At 38.5% G+C, this 19416-nt stretch overlaps 1 protein-coding gene across 3 annotated transcripts in view; it reads right to left on the bottom strand.

The window, feature by feature from the left end:
• ldb1a (LIM domain binding 1a) overlaps positions 1–19416 on the bottom strand; it is a 36460-nt gene that overhangs the window by 6212 nt on the left and 10832 nt on the right. For 2 of the 3 annotated variants that reach the window (XM_088350790.1, XM_088350791.1), the window contains exons 3-11: positions 6423–6525; positions 5387–5431; positions 5111–5186; positions 3813–3915; positions 2143–2315; positions 1944–2066; positions 1793–1870; positions 436–559; positions 207–349 (exon numbers count right to left, since the gene is read on the bottom strand). In XM_088350790.1, coding sequence (XP_088206916.1) covers positions 207–349; positions 436–559; positions 1793–1870; positions 1944–2066; positions 2143–2315; positions 3813–3915; positions 5111–5186; positions 5387–5431; positions 6423–6525 — 968 coding nt within the window. Of the gene's footprint in view, positions 1–206; positions 350–435; positions 560–1792; positions 1871–1943; positions 2067–2142; positions 2316–3812; positions 3916–5110; positions 5187–5386; positions 5432–6422; positions 6526–9753; positions 9908–19416 lie in introns of those variants that run through there. The other variant, XM_088350792.1, reaches the window with a different exon arrangement.

The following is a 19416-nucleotide window of genomic DNA, read 5'->3' as shown; positions in this document are numbered from 1 at the left end:
AACTGAAGCTAAGTCAGTCAAGACAGAGAGACATTGCTTTTTTAAAAAAGGGAAAAGTACATAGCAGCCATAACAGCAAGTCTCTATCTCCCCCCAAGCTTACTAAAAAATACAGCCCAGTTTAAAATTAGCTCTATGATTCACGTCTTCAAATCCTTCAGCGAACCCTTTTAGCAGGGTAAGAAGAAATAAATGCCAACGAGTACCTGATTGGAGAGTGAGAAGCTGTTGGCTGGACTCTTCTTTTTGCTGTTGCTGTTGTTATTGCCGCCACCGCCGGAGCTGACAGTGCTGCCGCCTGATACTTTCCTTTTCCGTCGCTTGTTGGGCGCTTGTCTTGCAGGCTCAGCTAGAGGCAAAAAAGGAGATTTTAAGATTTTTCTTCTACTTTTGGTTCTAATCGAGCGTTTTGTTTGTATTATGTTCGTTTCTTACCTGGAGGTGCCACCATTCTCTGCCATTTTTGGAAAAGACAGGTCTTTAAGCAGTCTCGGGGGCTCAAACTGTATGTTTTGTGTCTTGACATTAGTTCTTGCATGGGCTCCAATATCACACAAAGCTAAGGAAGAGAATTTTGGGGACTTCTTTAATAACAGAAACATCATGGTCGGTCATTACAGCAGAGAAAATAATCGGGACTAGGTACTGCAGTGTGCGGTGCAGGACCACCAGGCTCCGCAATAGTCTAGTCCCCCTGGCCATTAGACTGTTAAATGGTCAATCTAACATATAGTTAACTTAAATCTAAACAGCTGCTAATCTGACTTTTTGCACTACTGGCAGTTTTTTAAAGCTTGCCACTCCTTGCACATTGCTCTCTGCACTATTGTAATTACAGCGTTATTGTTACAGTGTTAATGTTACTGTGTACCTGACTTGTTAACCTGACTGCCCATTTTGCACATCTGGTTAGCTACTCTTCTTGCACTATTGGCACTATGGTAAAATACTATACGTAGCCAAAATACAATACAACTTTATTTATATCTGTACATTCAAGGAAACTGTGGGGGTCAGATGCATCGACATTTCGTTCTGTATACACGTGTACTAGAATGACAATAAAGTAGATCTGAATCTCTGAATCTGAATCTGAATTACATGTAAAGCTGTGACCTGAGACGTCGGTTGGCGTCCAACACATTCCCCTATTTTGTTTTAAATATTGTTTAGTGCAGTTTATTTATTTTAGTTTGGTTAATTATTGCTATTTAAATACATATCCCACTTGAAATACTTGATTTCCTAACAGATGATAAATTAATACCATAAATTATAATAGTTAAGGGGTCGAATTGTGTACAGCACTGTTATTTGGTCAATTTTCAAATAATGCCCATTTTTCTTACTCATATTCATTTGCAGATTTCCAATATTTTGGTATTCATATAATAATTATGTCATAAATGCAGAACTCAAAAACACATTTTACTTAAAAATAGGGAACTAATTTGAATCTAAACATTTTGCCACAGGTCTGTACAGTTGAGAGCCCGATTTGTAAGCTTTAAAGATCTTACTTTACAGCACTATCACTGGCCATTAACGTAGCAGAGTCTGCAATGTTAACTGGTGGTTCTAGCGGTCAGGTTGGCAATGGTGTTAGTTTATATGTTTGTAACACTACCTGCTAATGCTAGCGACTAACATTTCGCTATAACCATGCTATTCCAGTGCTTAATAGAGGGGAGGGCAGAAGCTCTAGAAACTCAACGTCGGAGGCCAATGGACACTCTGGAAGTTCCACCATATTTATCTAGCATTGTGAGCACTACTGAAGGTAACTTCTTACACGGAGGTAGTTGAGTGTCGAGTTGGACAGCCCACATCTGGTGATATTTTTAGCCAACTGATCCAGCATCTGGGGATCCTGAGGACCAGATTGGACGAAATAAGACACGGAAAATAAACCCCAGAAGATTTTTTTTAGGCTGAGCACTCACATGCATGGCCAGGATGCTCCTAGGGAGGATCTCTCTGTGCTGTCTGATGCTGAAGTGCCACGTCTTGATCCTCATCATATCATCAAACATGAACTCTAGGTAAAGACGGCCCTCCACACAAACCTTAAAATGGATGTAAAAAAAAAAAAAGTTAATTTGAGAAGTTAACAAAAGTGGTAGGTCGAAAAATGGGCTGGACCTGTGTGAACATGGGTTTTCCATTCTGTGTAACCATGGTGCACTGGTCACAGTCAAGGGACACAAAATTACTGTGGAAGGATTCCTTTGGATGCTTTAAGTTGTAGAAGAGCTCTGTGGCACCGCCTTCAAAAATGCTTCGGAAATATCTGGGAATCAATGTCCGGCCAATGGCTGGAAGTAAAAAGAAAAAAGGATCAAGAATTGAGGGATAAAAATGTTAAGATAATTTGAGATAGAAATATTGAAAAATGTGGAATATAAAATTACGCAGTCATGAAATTCAAACATAGCCTCACATTAAAGAAAGTATACGGTATTTGAAAAAGAAGCTCATTTTTAAGACAAATTATGTCTTAGAATGAAAACTACCAGTACTTTGTGTCGATTTGTTGATTTATTTTTGAGAATCTTCTAAAGCCCTGCAAGTTATTATTTTTTTAGCCTTAATATATGCGATAGCAGGCTTTGTTATGCAAAAATAGGCTAGAAAATTCTATGATTTATTTTTTTGGAAAGCCATATTTGAGAAAGTATGTACCATACTACATAATAATGGAACCTCACACCTGCTATTTGGAAACTATAAAAACAGATATAAATCTATAATCATTAAATTAGACAGTTAAAGCACTTTTTCAAAGTAAAATCACAATTTTAGAGTACATTAACGACTAGTAAGTTGGGAAGCAGCTGATGAAATTGGAATGACCCAATTTTTCTCTTCAATTTAGATTCTAAAAATAATAGTAAAAGCTGAGCATTTCAAACAGGGAAAGCGAGCACATTATTTGGGTTGGTCTAGAAGCGCTTTTGTGTTTGAAGGCTTTTTTATGTGCGGAAAATGTGCAGTGCTAATAATTGGGCTGAATCCATAACTGCACTCACAGAGAGAATTTCCAGTCCCATCGCTCAACCCAAGTGATGTGCCACAACACCAGTTATTGGAAGTCATTAGGTGGCCAAACCCCCCAATTCCAACCCTTAATGCCGAGTACAAAGCAGGGAGCCAACGGGTACCAATGTTGTCTTAGGTATGACTGGGCCGGAGCTCGAGCCAACGACCTCCCGGTCTCGGGGCGGGTACCACAACCCCAAGGCCAGAGAGCCTTATATTTCTCAAAATTTTCTTTTATTTTGTTCAAATATCTGTCATGGTTATAGAAAACTTGTCCTTTGTTGGTGTGTCATATTTAAAATGTTTGATTCTGTTTTTGTTTTTTTTTAAATGGTGAAGGCTGAACAATGTGCCTTTTCTCTGAAGTGTGAATACAAAATGAACTAATTTGCAGTCTATTAAATATTGCATCATGTTGGTTGGATATTTTTTTTGTTAAAAAGAAACTCAATTCTATCTCTAATTACTTTTTCAATTAGTTCCTGCTTGTATTTGATGAGACACTTACATACAGGCTATTGAAATTAATCAAGAGACTAATTAATCCAAGGGGCGACCTATAACCACAATAGGTGATGGGATATTATCCATTACCAGTCATCCCTTTCCCATCTAAAGCAGGGAAAACAAATCTGTCTTGGACTTGATAAAAAAATGGCATTCTGGGTTGTCTACGACATGTTGCATCTCTGTTTAAATGTTATCTGAATAACCAAGTAAAACTAGTGACAGATTAATGGGCATATGTATTGTTCTGCAGTTCTTAATCTTACTGTATCGCTTGGGTCCATCTTCAAGGCAGAATGTTATGGTGAGCATTGCGTCATCCTCAAAAAACTCTGTGGTGAAGGCGTCCCACCACAAATTGTCACAATCCTGAAAGAACCAAAGACAACCCTCAATCCTTAGTTATCATATCTAATTTAGTTGCTGCAAGTCACCACAAATTTGAGAGGGAAAAAACAATCGCATTCCAAATGGACCTTTATAAATCAAAACCAAATTTTTAAAAAAGATCTATGGTTAACAGAGAAAATTAAAGTACACGGTGTACCACAAGTCATGAGCGCATTTTGACATTAAATATCTCTGAAAAGATCAAGGACATAAAAACACATCTGGTAAATTATGAAATCTTGGTATATTAATTATCTTCTAAAAGAAAACGCATGTTGTGAAATCTGGGTGGCCAGGACATAAGATTGTGATCATTCTGCCTAGACTGTCCAATCCATCAGTCTGGTAGTGTTATGTTCAGACACCGTCTCACCCCGAGGCTCCAGTGTGGTGCTGCCTTACGTGGTTGGAAAAAGAAGTCACCGGATTCTTTCTCACTCAATGTATTTATTGACCAGTTTTCCAGTGTGTAGAGGTATGTCTCACCATGTTTACTCTTTCAAAGAAGAATGATCCATGGTGGGCTTTCTTTGACATAGCACAAAAAAGTAAAGCATGAATAATGAAGGCTGTTGCAACCATTAACAATGCAACGCTGGGACGCGTTTGGCACAAATTTGACTATATGCTTGATGTGTGTCGTGTGACCAATGGTGTTCACGTTGAACATCTTTGAACATGTAAAAAGGGAGATTATAAGCTTTTTGAATGTATCAGATGTTTTCATATCCTAGATAGTTTCCGAGATATTCAATGTCAAAATGTGCCCAAGACTCTTGGAACCCCTTGTTCATTGCATCAAAAATCCTTCAGATGCAAAGAGATTCAATTTCATTTATGTGAGGCAACAGATGAAAAAAAAATGCACATTCTACAACTGCCAATTGAGCTGGGTGTCCGCTCAGGCATTTAAACAGTTGGCACTCCAATTACATTTTAACCAGGTTGATCAGATAATCCTATTACAGCCTGAATGTAAATGAAGTCGAGAGGGTTCAGGATTAATTTTGCTCTCCCATTTTGCCGCGGTAGGGCACAAATAAACCGCAGCTGGGAGGTAGATGTTAAAAACACAGCTCAGAATGATATTACAACTGCCTGATAAATTAAAAGAGCTGGTGTGTGTTTGTTGAATCTCTAAATCTCCCCAAAGAAATTGCGTGACATCTCTCACCTCTGTCCAATTCTGTAGCCTTTTGTTCAGCTCGTACATGCGATAGTCTGTCTGGTTTCCATACGGTGTGGGTCTCCTGGAGCAGGAAATGAGAAATTCAATACTCGGTAAGTAGTTCAAGCTGCACTGATGTTAAATCCCAAAGTACATACGCACGCAAATGTGTATGCCAAGTAATTACAGCAGATTTACAATCTTAGTCCTTGTTGACAAAATTGTTAAGCCTTGTTAAGGACGCTGTGAGTTCCTACTTGATTTGCAAGGCTCTGAACTCACCCCATTCCTGGTTCCATGTATGATGGAGGATACATGGGTGTAGGCCTGACAGTCAACACAGAAAATCAATCAGGATCAGAAAATGTCAATGCAGGAATGAAATCTGCTTTGTTTAAGACTGTCTCAGAATATTAGAACCTTTTTATGAAGTTATTTATTTTGTGCAATTAAAAAACAAAAGTTACTCACAGTCTACTTGTAGAATTTTTATAATATTGGAACATTTTGAGATAGAACGCCATAATAAGCAATATCAAGACAATAAAAATCTTGCAATACTTCAGTTGATTTGTAATAAATCCAGAAGGACATTGTTTTTTTTCAATTGCATTACAAAAAATAAAGAACTTTATCACTATATTCAAATTTTTTAAGATAGTCCTTTACTTGTGATGTTGAAAACATTAAATATAGCATTACATTATTATCAGTTTTAATGTTATTTTAATTATTTCCGGAATGTTTTTTGTATTCCCACTAATAATTATTGGAAAATCAGAATATTAAGTAAAATCACAAATTAAAAAAAATTGCATGGCCTCTGAGATGAAAAGGTTATCCCAAGACTTGATTCTAACATACAAAAATGTACCCTGGGCATGTTTGACTTTTTACAATACTTATTTAAAACATTGTTGCGGCAGTACGGGGAGCAGTTGCGATTGAAAAGTCAAAATGATTTTGCCTAACAAAACTGAATATGTTAAATTGCACCACTCTCCATTAAAATAAGCTTGATAAGAACAAAAGCATTATATTCTTGCATTGAATATAACATGATATTGCACTACTTTTCATTCCACTATTGTTACAATACACTATTGCACTATTATAACTTAGGCCAGTCTCTAAGCACTATTTTGTAAATATTTTTGCCTATTTAATCTGACAGTCGTATATCTTATTTCTCTCTTTAAAGTCTTTATTACATGTTTACCATTGATTGTCTAATCTTGTTGCATACTATGTTTCATCACGTTATTAATGACAATAAAGACAATTCAATCGATCATAAGTTTGGTTCATTGAGACTCACCCCACATCTCGGTCCAGCATAGCGCCTGGGTGAAAAGGGGGAAAGCTGCCGCCGTTGGGGGGTTCCTTGGGAGAGTACAGCTTGAATGACTTTGACGAACAGCCTGCGCAAAGACAGAGAAAAAGAGAGAGAGAGAGTAAGGGAGAGCAGGGAAGGGATGCGGGTAGAAGAGTTAAGATTTAGAGAAGATTGCTTCGATGAAGCTGCATCCAAAACACATCCTCCACAAGTAATCCAACTCTGACTGTTTTGTTCGGTTTCACTCCAATAAAAGTGAGCTGGGTGACATGTCATTTCATTCCCCTGAATCTCCCTCCCCTCCCCACCACTACTACTACCACCAAGCCTTCCAGGCTGCTTTCATTAGCTAATGCATCTTCAATCTGCTAAATGGGCAAGAAAAACAAACACGATCTGTCCGGTTCCTGCGGCATCCACACCGACCAGAGCCTATCGCCATCTGCACTGTGTGTACATCGCCCCCGCACTCAAGTTGCCTCCCAAACCCATCCCCCCTACTATCCACCCAACATGGCTGTTGTTAACCCTTGTCTGGACGGATAAGGCATTCATGGGAACATATTCATTCTATCAGACTTCACAAAGGCGGTGGTCCGTCCGACTAATGGTATCTTAAACTCTAGCAGACAGCGGCAGAGCGGGATAAAGGGTGGTGGGGTGGTTATTCCTTTGGAAACATGAGCCTGTCTGCCTCATTAGAGCCAGCCACTCGCTCCACACGTGCTTTCCTTAGACATTAATTATTGCTCCGCGACAGACTGTTGGATCATTGGAGCCTGCATGTTGGTGATGGTCTTATGTGGGGCATGAAAAAGCTCAGCCTGAGGTGGTGCATTGTTGATTTGATTTCACAATCCGTGTCTGAGCAGTCGTTAATGTCATCTTGCTGTTAGAAAGGTTCAGTGCCTTATAAAAACAAACACAAAATTGATTGCATTTAATCTTTTCAAGTCAAGTCATATTTATTTGTATAGCCCTTAATCACAAGCAGTCTCACGTATATGGCAACCAAGAACTTGTTTTTGAAGTCAGTCCAAAGTATATGATATCCTTGTTAGTAATAGATGTGTACATATTAATTATGTAAAGGTCATATGCTGACTCTCACTAATAAATGGGTTGAGATGTTAAGATTTTTGTGAGCTGCAACAACAGATGTACAAGCAGTTTCCACCCTTTGTTATCAGTAATTAATATGGGTCAATGAGCAGGATGTAATTATCAGAGTTGATGGGGGCAAAAACTTTTTGTGGTACATTTTAAACTAATATATTATCATCCATCACAAAGAAGTGCCCACCATTCACCAAATGCATCAGCAATTTCCGCAACTGCTTTGTGATGTGAAGCATCTTAAAACTGCACAAGCTTTCGGAGGAAAAGCTGTCCTATCCCCATCAACTTAAGTAAACATACTTCAGTCAGTGTTCATTGTCAATTTCATGTCGTACTGACTTATGCCTTCGATATAAACAACAATTTCCTAAAAGGTTCTGACAGCACCACATAATACAGTACATGAAACATATTGGTTTTGATTGATTGCCCTCTTATGATCTATTGATCAACCGCACAAAAGAAAAAATCTGCATGTGATCTATCAAACTGTGTTGATATCTATAAATTGATGTAGAATACTGGTGGTTAAGCATTACTTTCCAAGATTGAAATTCACATTTGTCCGAGATAAATAAATACATCAGATACTGCCCCATACATCCCTATTGAGAAATCATAATTCTTTAGTTTACTTGTCAAATGTGGTGAGTAGTTTAATTCAATTCATCTTTAAGAGTGATCAAAATATAGTTCTTATTTCATCCAAATTTAATCATTAGTTCCTTCATACAAATTGTACCAATTAAACCGGGATTAGTACAATTGAGAAAAAAATATATCTTACTGATGTTTTGTTTTTGGTAGATTTTGTATCTTTATGACATCTTATATTTAGGTTGAGAAACTCAAATTAAATCTTAATATTGTGATGTCACCAACTCTAGCATATTGTGCAGTTAAATTACAGTGGGAGAAAGTTATTTGTAAACAATCTGGGTATGGAAACGAAGTTATTTGGCATTTAAAGTAGATACTCATTTCAATTTATTTCAATTTAGCACATTTGTGGTTTGTTTAAAAAACAAATGCAAAAACAAAATATAAAACAGAGGAGTCACCAACATGGTGCCTGCAGGTAGGTAGCCCCTTGAGAACACCCAAGTGGCCCAAAAACCAGTTCTGAAAATAGCTCACCAATAATGGGTCATGTGATCTTTCTAGGAAATTAGATTTCAAACTGGGATGAGTAATCATTGACATGATCAATCATTCTATTTATTGTAGTTAGCCTATGATGTATGGGTGCTTAAAAAAGGCAAATTGGCTGAGCCTATTTTAACAATTATCTATGATCATTCAAACCTGGTAATAACATAGTGACAACATAGTGATAACATGGGCCTATTACAACCCTACTTCTAATAATTCCAACCTGATAACAATAATAGTAACATAGAAACAACATTGTAATACAATAATCTTATAGAGTGTTTGCAGATGTTTTAGTGGGTGACTGAGCCTACTTTACCCCTACTTTGAATAATTCTAACCTGGTAATAACATCATTTAGTAACAACACAGTAATTGCATCCATCCATCCAGGTCCTGCACCGCTTATCGTCACTAGGTGAAAATATCATTAGAAGTTGTAATTTTAGAACTGCATTCCAAACTGGTGGCCCTTCGAGCTAATCCGTAACAAAAAGTAGCTCTCAGCTTCTAAAAGGACGCTGACCCCAGAAATAATGCATCACTGGAACGATAATCAAATCTTATCTAAAAGCCTAAATCCGAGTAAACATACCCCAATAACACACTGACATAAGATGGTGTAAAATTCAAGTAATTAAAACACAATTGCATATTACATTATAGCTATATTAACATAATAGGCTAACGTGGTTATCCTCATTATCGATTCGCCCACCACTTTTGCAAACAATGGAGCTCCGTCCAAAAGCACGGACGCTCAAAGTGATCACACCAAGATGAAATATTTATAATAGCATTTAAAATTCATGAACAAGAACTCTCAATGGCAGTGTGTTACAGAAACACCAAGCCACACAAACACCGAGCCAAACACCGCTCATCCGCGTAAACGGAGCCGTAGGGCCGCATCCACGATCGGACGACGCTCGCCGTTGCTAAGCTATTGCTGTCGTCGTTAGATCGCTGTTAGCAACGTGATCCCTTCCCGATCGTAGCGGTGCTTTTTACCGATGAAATGCAAGCAATGGGCTGCAGTTACCTGCGGAGAAAAGACCACCGGAAGGCGGAGTTCCTAGCCAGCTAGCGTTGATGCTAGCCGGGCAGGCTGAACGGCGAAGTCGCCTGGGAGAGCACTTGGACGGTCCTGACACATAAGATGCCAACCGAAGGCGCGAACAAAAACTAACGAGCGACTAAAGGCAAGTATGAGGAAATATTTATATGTGCATACATATGCTGAAATAAGGTAATTTTAAATTAAAAAATAATTAACATACGTCTGCCGTGGTACTCTACTACCACCACTACTACTTCTGTATCCTTTGTTCCAGGCAGCCGTACGTCGATACTTGACGTAAAATAAAAAAGCCCCGCCCCTTTGTGACGGGATACTACCGCACGTCAATTGATAAAAAATACAGGTTCGCCTTTAATTATTAAGGGAAAACAATTCGACAAAATTGTGCAAATTTTAAGTTTCATCTACTTGAAAATTTTAAACATGAAAAACTAAAACTACACACGATCAACTTTAGTTATTTTTAAAAAAATACGTCAAACATATTGTACGCAAGAGTGTTGCATTTGCGTGAAAGAAAAAATACAGCCGTGCAACTATATTTATATAAAAAAAACCTTGTAAACATTTGTGTTGCATTCACTAGAATGATACATAAAAACTCAAAATGCAAACGTTCAACAATAAAAATTGGGAGAAAAATAAAAAATATTGTTTGAAAGTGTTGTTGCATTAACCCAAACATATCCATTCATTCACTATCTGCACCGCAGTAGGGTCGCAGGGGTGCTGGAGCCCATCATAGCTATTTTCGGGCAGTGGGCAGGGGACACCCTGAACTGGTTGCCAGCCAGTCGCAGGGCACACAGAGACAGACAACTCGCTCGCGCATTCACACCCAGGGACAATTCGGACTGGCCAATTAACCTGACATGTATGTTTTTGGATTGTTGGAGGAAACCGGAGTGCCCGGAGGAAACTCACACAAGCACAGGGAGAACATGCAAACTCCACACACGAAGGTTCAATCTCATGACCTCAGAACTGTGCCGCACACGCACTAACCACTGCTCCGCCGTGCTGCCCTACCCAAACATATATTTGAAATTAAAAATTATTAAAAAATAAATTGTACAAAAGTGTGTTAGATTTACTCAAAAAAATAACTTGTTTTTTTTCTGACAATATTTTAAAAGGGCTTGGTTTTTTTTTTAGGGGGCTGGGGGTCATTTTTATGCTCTTTTTTTCAGTTTATTGAATGTTTTTTGTCAGAACCAGAACAAATGGTTGACCCAATTGTGTAATGTTTACTCACAAGTTTGAGATATAGAGGAAAAACGCACGCCAGCGATCCGGTGCTCGCTGGACGAGGGAAGCAAGCCGTCCACAGGATCGGCGCGTGTTCGGAATGCGGAAGTGGGTCTTCCGGAGCGGGAGATCATAGCGTGGTCGGACGGGAAAACGGGTCGTTAGCCGGGACGAGAGTTTAGAACGTGGTCGGGGTCAAAAAACGTGTCGTAGCCGAGACAAACGGGGAAATCAGGAACAGACGAGTGGTATTTTTTTATTCAATGTCAAAATTTGCCCAAGACTTGCCACCCGAATCATTTGAACAAGCATTCATTCAGATTAATTTACAGTACAATTGAAAGTGTCTGCAAATTCCCCCCCAAGGATTCGAACAGAATAAAATAACTGTACGTAGTGTTTTTTTACAAGAATGCTGAACTTTTTATCGATATGATTCAAATTGTTCTTATCAAATCACACTTTAACACCAAGTAAGTAACTCTTTTCACCGGCCTCCACCTCTTTAACCCGTTGCCCTATGGTAGGCGCTACAGGTCCCTTAATACCAAGTCGAACCGGGTCAAAAAGTTTTTCCCCAGGACTATCACCACTCTAAAAAAGTGAGCATAACTGTGAAAATATGTAACTTGTGACTTATTTGGGCATTCTAGTTGCTGTGCCATATCTAATCTCATTGCATACAATGCTTCAAGTCAAGTCAAGTCATGCTTATTTGTTTATTTATAGCCTTTAATCACAAAAAGTCTCAAAGGGCTGCACAGACCACAAATTGCTGACCACAAACTATTATTCCACCATCCCCTGACCTAAAACCTACATGAGGGCAAGGAAAAACACAAAAACCTCAACATGAGGAAAATGAAGAAACCTTGAGAAGGGACCGCACATGAGGTCACTACAACAATGACAATTGAAACATTTTTTTAACTGTGGTCTTTTTTTCCCATATGAATGTTGATTTGAACAAAACAAAGTCATCCACACTTGATGTTCAATGAGGAAAACGTTCACATGAATTATAGCGCCTTATCATTTCATTTGTTCTGTCGGATGAATCAGGCAATGAAATCCATTTCCTTGGCCTTAATCATCATCCCCGCGTAATGAAAAGACAGCGGCGGTATTAATTTGTACTGTCCTGACCTTTTTTGTCTTATAACGTTTGGTTCCATCTCCATAGCGTCTGGAGCGTGATCAAGCCCTTCACACGGCGCGGTAATTCTACGCCAGTGATGAGTGTTAATAAGGCTAGTTAATTCAAAGCGTCTTTGTAAAGGCTTTTGGGAGGCAATTGACTCTCCTGATGGCTCAAATCCTTTTAGACTGCAGTTCTGATCCTTTTCCTTGCCTGGAATTATATAAGGATATAATCTACAGCCACACTTTTAATCAATAACCACTCTGATGTTTACAAGCAATAATAGATATGAAAGAGCAGAAAAGCCTTTGTGGTCTCTAAGTGCGTTTAAAGCTCAATTGGTTGAGGCTTTCGCTTAGTCAGTCATTGTAATTATATAAAACGAGAGAGCATATCAGCAAAGTTAAGCGGTCGGATTTATTAAAAGGCTGTAAGTAAATATATCGGAAGGCCACCAGAGACTCTTACTGGTATATCTGCACCTCACATGGCAGCATTTTCATACTGTTCAGTCTAAAGCAGTCATGTCAAACATAAGGGCCAGATCTGGCCTGAGGGATGATATTATCCAGCCCCTTGTAAATGTCTGAGTAGGTCAAAAAAGAAGCAAGTCTCTAGCTGATTTCTACCGAAAGTTATGATTTTTTTTTAAGTAAATACAACCCAAATGCTCCCACTTGCCGCTAGAGAGCAGGTGAGGTGTAAAACAGCTGACGTCAACCAAAGGTTATATCCATGTTTCGGACAATAGCACTTATCTTTGTGAACAAGTGTTCTTTGGGATTAATTGTAATAAAACAAAGCAACAAAGAAACCCTTGAATTACATTGTTGAATGTGCTGCTACTCAGCATTTGACATCTGATATTGATGCACTGGTAAAGGCAAAAAGCTGCAAATATTTAGGAGTCAACAGCAGCAAATAGACTGCAGGAGTGCAATGAAAGAAAGGGGAAAAGTTAAGTCAAGTCATGTTTATTTGTGATACCCTTAATCACAAGGAGTATCAAAGGGCTGTACAGACCAAACTACATACTATTATTACACCATCCCCTGATCTAAAACCTACATTAAAAGGTGTGATGGCACTACTTTTGTTTGCACTCATCGTGAGTGATATTGGCCTGGTTTAATAGGATGCAAAGGAGACTGCATAGGATGCCAGTTTGTTATCTACACTATCATTCCGCACTGTTGTGCGTTACTTTAACTATAATGCACTTTTTACATTAATGTCACTATTGGTGAAACATGTTGCTGTTCTCTGACCTTCACACACTTTAGGGCGGATCTGCTTTTCATAACCTAGGAGATCTAATTTTTAAAAAGGGATCAGGAAAGGGCCTTTAAAGCAGGTTGGAGTTTCTAATAGTATCTTTGGGTGAAATGAAATGAAAATGAAATGATCTGCATTTATATAGCGCTTTTCAAGTCAATGACTTCCCAAAGCGCTTTACATTGTGCTTCACATTTCCCAATAGCGGCCGTGATCTGTGCATCCATGTAAGGCGCTAACCTGCTTATTGGGGGTATTGGGGTTTCAGTGTCTTACCCAAGGACACTTCGGCATGTAACACGGACAAGCCGGGATTCGAACTGGGATCCCTTAATCCTAAAACGATCGCTCTACCTCCTGAGCTACTGCCGCCCCCGGGTGCTCTTCTATTCTCCTTGAAGGTTAAACAAACATTGATGTCTTCTCTCCTTAGTTTGCGTCTCTATGTACTATAAAGTTATCATCTCATTATTGGGATCAAATACTTCGAGAGAAAAATAGAAAAGAACACTTAGCCAGACCAGGGTTTCATCGGATATAGATCGTCAAGTCAATGTTATTTGTATAGCCCTTAATCACAAAGAGTCTCAAAGGGCTGTAGAGACTATTGTTTTAAGTTTTTGGGTAAAAAAACAAGCAAAAAAATAAAATGGTCTTAAAAACAATTTTAGAAGTCAAAATTTAAATTTAAAAAAACTTTTGAAGCTATTAACAATTTTTTTGTCACTGATTACCATGAACGGCTACCAGTTTGATATGCATTTAAAACACTCATGGCATGCATTTGTTTTGGTGACACAATATATGTCAGTGTAAATTATTTGGACGTGAATTTAAAGTGTGATAACTCAGTCTTTTGTTTTTGTTGTTTTGTTTTGTTTTCTGGTTGAGATGTATGCAAATAGATTTACGAGAAATGACAATTTATACATTTATATTTGATTTTATATGAAGTAAGTATATTCTTGGTAGTTGAGCTATTTCGTTTCCAATGAGAGATTTATTTTTAACAATGCTGATATACTGTATAGTACTGTTTTCCCCTTTTTTCTGATATCCTGGTATCTTCAGTCTGTTTCGTGAATACACTAATGTAAAAAGTGTTGCGATATTTGAGTATTCAAGATAAGCTTTGGCTTTTTCCCATCATCCCTTTCTTATTTCTGTTTTTATTTTGATTGTATTGTGAAGTTGAGGGTGTTCAATTGATTAGGCCTACATACTTGCCCTGGATGAACAGAGAGAAAGAAAATATCAACAAACAAAATGGCTGGTTTAAGCATTCAATTGTCATAGGTAAAAGGTTTGGAAATGTATTTTCTGAATGCATGTCCTCGCAATGTATTACGTAAAAGGTCTAAACTCACATTTTTTAATCTTCATCATAACCCACAGCCTTAACAACTTAAGAAACCTACATTATAATAATCAATGCAGGAAAAAAGGGAGACGAGATGGGGTAACTTTTTTGGGAATGCAATGTTTGAATGATGTTCCAGATAAACGTAATGAGCTACACTGTCCTCTGCTGGAGACTCTGATAGATGTAGCCTCCCAGATAGAGAGGTTTTCAAAACACAGTCTCATCATCATTATCAAGAAGAAAAAGTTGTAATAAAATCAATAATCCAACTATAATGAAAATGATTTTAGAAGCGGAGAATGCGTTTGCATTAACCAAAGCAATGTAGTATATGTCCAACAGCATACAAAATCATAATGCTTAAAATGGTTTTAATGATATAAAACAGATTACATAATAATATAATTTAATATTACAATTAGGGCAGCACGGCGGCGCAGTGGTTTGCGCGTGTGAGGCACAGTTCTGAGGTCATGAGATCGAACCTTCCTGTGTGGAGTTTGCATGTTCTCCTCGTGCTTACGTAGGTTTCCTCCGGGCACACCGGTTTCCTCCCACATTCCAAAAACATGCATGTCAGGTTAATTGACCGGTCCAAATTGGCCCTAGGTGTGAATGAGCGAGCAAATTGTCGGTCCCTGTGTGCCCTGCAACTGGCTGGCAACCAGTTAAGGGTGTCCCCTGCCCACTGTCCGAAGATAGCTAGGATGGGCTCCAGCACACCCGTAACCCTACTGAGGATAAGCGGTGCAGATAATGGATGGATGGATTACCATTAAAACACTATCATTTTATTGGAAATATAATAACAATAATAAGAAAAACAACAGACCAAAACGGCACATATCTTATTTCATTTAAATTCGTTATTTTGTGATATCATAAAACTAAAATTGTTATCATTATTATTATTACTATTCCTTTGAGCTTGCAGATGAATAAAACTCCCTCAAAAATCAAATTAAAGGGTTGAGGAAAATATTGACAAAATACAGAATTGTCTGCCAACTATACAGTGTATTGATATGAAGTACTTTCATTGTTTTTTTTTCTTCACTGGAAATAAACTTGGTGCAAAAGTAAAGGGGTCAGAGAGTAATCAGAGCTGTTGGAACAGTGGGTGATTAACGTGAGTAAGTTGGTAAGGGTGATGGAGGAATATTCGAGTAAAGGGAAATTGAATTTTTTTGCAAAATTATGGTCGAAAAATTCAGGGTGGGAATGTGTTATAGAAAGGTATTTATCAAAAATATAGGAACCTTTGGTTAACATATGTCTTGGTTTTATATTACGTCACCACAAATGTAGAATGACGTGTTCTTGGTGCAGAAAAGGTGTTTTCCCTGATCTCACTGCAACACTGTGTGTGGTGTATGCTTCTCTGCTGCTTAGCTAGCAGAGACAGATGGGAGCAGTACATCTAGTTATTTAAAGATTAACACAGGAGCTGTTCCACTAAATAATGAAACACCTATGGCACGGTACTCAATTTGACAAGAATATTAGCTTAGTTGATTTATAGGGTTGGCGCGTACGGACAAAGAAAATAGTCAATGTCACACCTCAAGAACAAATTTTCAAAGCCGACAGCCTTGGTTGCTAATGCAGAAGCAATGAATCAACATGGCCGCTGATATTTTAGTGACTCGGCTGCACAGCTCCGATGGTAAAATAGTACTTTGTAAAGCCCGTTTTATGGTGTGTGATTCTTTTAACAGCTCCCATCTGCTGGCATTTACCTTGATTTGCATTTGCTCCATCACGCCCACTGTGGACATTATTCAGGTTCGATCACTTGCCTGACAGGAAATAGACATTTATTAAGTCTTACAATAAGATTAAGAATCAGGGAGATTGTTTGTGTGTACAAAGCTGTGACAGTAAATTACGGAATACAGAGTGCACCTGTTTTAAAGCCGCACGTACAAATTTGACGTGGAAACTCAACTGGATTTTAAGCAGCAGGTTCAAACAGTCATGATAAGGAAACGCATTCATGTTCATTTCTTACGTTACAAAAATCACCGGGGAAATGTCTAGTACAGAAAAGTAACACATTGTGCCGCTATTAAGTCACTCGTTTTTGTGTCGGATGCTGTCAATCGCAACAAGCTAGCAAAGCAGTCGATATCAATTGAATTGGCACCAACATATACACAGGAGTGACACAAAAATCATTATACCGGTACATACATTTTTGAAATCCTTTTAAAGTAGTGTTGGTTAATTAAACATTGTGGCAGCAGCAGGTGACTATTTATAACATGATTTCATCCAGACGCCATAAATTTCCGAGTATATCAAAAAAAGAAGCAAGTCTCTAGGTATTACTATCCAAAGTTATGATTTTTAAATATATGCAAACCAAATGCTCTCACCAGCTGCTAGAGTGCAGTGTTGAATTTGCAGCAAGTTGAGATGGATCAGGTATAAAACTGCATTCACTCAACTGTTAAAGTCAAGTCATGTTTATTTGTATAACCTCATCTCATCTCATCAGCTACACCGCTTATCCTCAGTAGGGTCGCGTGGGTGCTGGAGCCCATCCCAGCAATCATCGGGCAGTGGGCAGGGGACACCCTGAACTGGTTGCCAGCCAATCGCAGGGCACATGGGGACAGACAACTCACTCGCTCATTCCGACCTAGGGACAATTTGGACCGGCCAATTCACCTGAAATGCATGTTTTTTTGGAATGTGGGAGGAAACCGGAGCGCCCGAAGGAAACCCACGCAAGCACGGGGAGAACATACAAACTCCGCACAGGAAGTCTGGAGCTGGATTTGAACCCACGCAGGAGGTTCCCAAGACATGAACTGCACATGCGGCACAGTTATCTTTGGATGGAAAACCCAATACTGGCACTCACTTTGCCTGGACCCTTACTCCGGCGGCAACCAAGGAAATTGAATTCGAGACACCTGATTTATACGGTCAACAGTTTGAGATGAGGTTGTATAACCATTATTTAAAAAGAATCTCAAAGGGCTGCACAGACCACAAACTACAGACTACTATTACACCTTTATTTCTCTAGCAGTATTTTTGTAGTATTTTTGTCGTAGTATTTCTGTAAAAGTATTTTGAAGTATTTCCATACCAGTATCATTGTAATATTTCATTAACATGTTTTACTATTACTGTAGTTGAATTTTTGTAGTATTTCTGTTTATATATCTTGGCCTGGAGATGGATGGGCGCCACCAGGCTATAAATGCCCTAGACACACCACAGAAACAGTTAACACATTTGATGCCAAACATAAAAATATTTTTCCCCATTGTTTCTGAATAAATGTGTTTTGTTCAGAAGGGATCTTGTCATCCTTGATCATAATACAAAGGGTAGGTTACTAATGTAGACTTAGTGAGCAAGTTTAATACTGGAAAGCACAGTGCAGAATTTGGAGTTGACATGATTTTACTGGTCTGCCTGATATCAGATTTTCAGGATCCAAGAGCAAAACTGATTTTGAAATCCATGAATTATCGGGTATATTTTTCAGACCAAAAACGATATTAGACTGTGAACAAACTGATAATTGTCAGCCCAATAGTTGTTGTGTACCCCTCCTTATTTAGTGTTGGCCTGCAGAAGGACTTTTTTTTTACTTAGTTGTAGCAATACTTGGTCTCCTCTCTATCACTCTGTCATGTGCGCAAGAGATTGGAGAGCTTAAGATCAGTTGCAAATAACAGTGAGCCGACTGGCTGTTATGATATTATAGGCTTCTGAATTTTTGTCAGCACATAACAGTACATTGAGTTTTGTTTTGAGAATGTTATTGTCGCACTCCTGCGTATATGTTAATGTCATTACAAATAATATTGACTGCTGTGCTAGTTGATTAAGATTGACAGCAAATGAGTGTCTATGTGCACTATGTGTTACTTTTCTGCACTAGACATTTCCCCGCTGATTCTGCCAAGATCGCCATTTCACCTAGTAGGGACAGTCGGAATCTCGTTCATCCATTCATGCGTGTCACTAATTCGATGACGGGGTATTTAGCTACCAAAAGGACTCAGAGTTACTCCCCCAGTTTACCTGTGCTTCAATGAAGTTCTTCACTTTGACATTCAGAGCACTTGGCACAAATCACATTTGGTCATCACCTGCTGCATGCCTTCGCAATGGTTCATTCAAGGGTTTGCACATTTTAGATTTTATGAATATATTTGTAGATCTAAACAATACATGTGTAAATCTTTTTGAGACAAATCTCTCCCCATATACAGGATGTCACAAAAGTGAGTACACCCCTCCAGATTTCATCGTTATGTTAAATTGAACAACACTGAAGAAACACTGCTTTAACACAATAAAATGTAGTATGTGTAAAGCTTATATTGCAAAGTAAATTTATTTTCCCCCCCAAAAAACCTAAAAACATGGGCATTAGGAGATAAAACCCTTGTAACAAATGTGAGTATACCCTAAAGTAAAAGTACCTGAAGTTCTATATTTTGTGTGGCAAATATGATTTTACAGAACCACTTTAATGCTCCTGGCCATGGATATCACCAGAGCCTCACAAATCGACACTGGATTGCTTTTCACTTCCTCCATGACAACATGACAGAGCTGGGGGTTATTT

This window comes from Urocampus carinirostris, chromosome 13, assembly GCF_059441175.1.
Source record: "Urocampus carinirostris isolate Australia breed hairy pipefish chromosome 13, RoL_Ucar_1.0, whole genome shotgun sequence".
In the NCBI taxonomy this organism is placed as follows: domain Eukaryota; kingdom Metazoa; phylum Chordata; class Actinopteri; order Syngnathiformes; family Syngnathidae; genus Urocampus; species Urocampus carinirostris.
The sequence above is the reverse complement of the archived record's forward strand: the minus strand, read 5'-3'. Positions and strand labels throughout refer to the sequence as shown.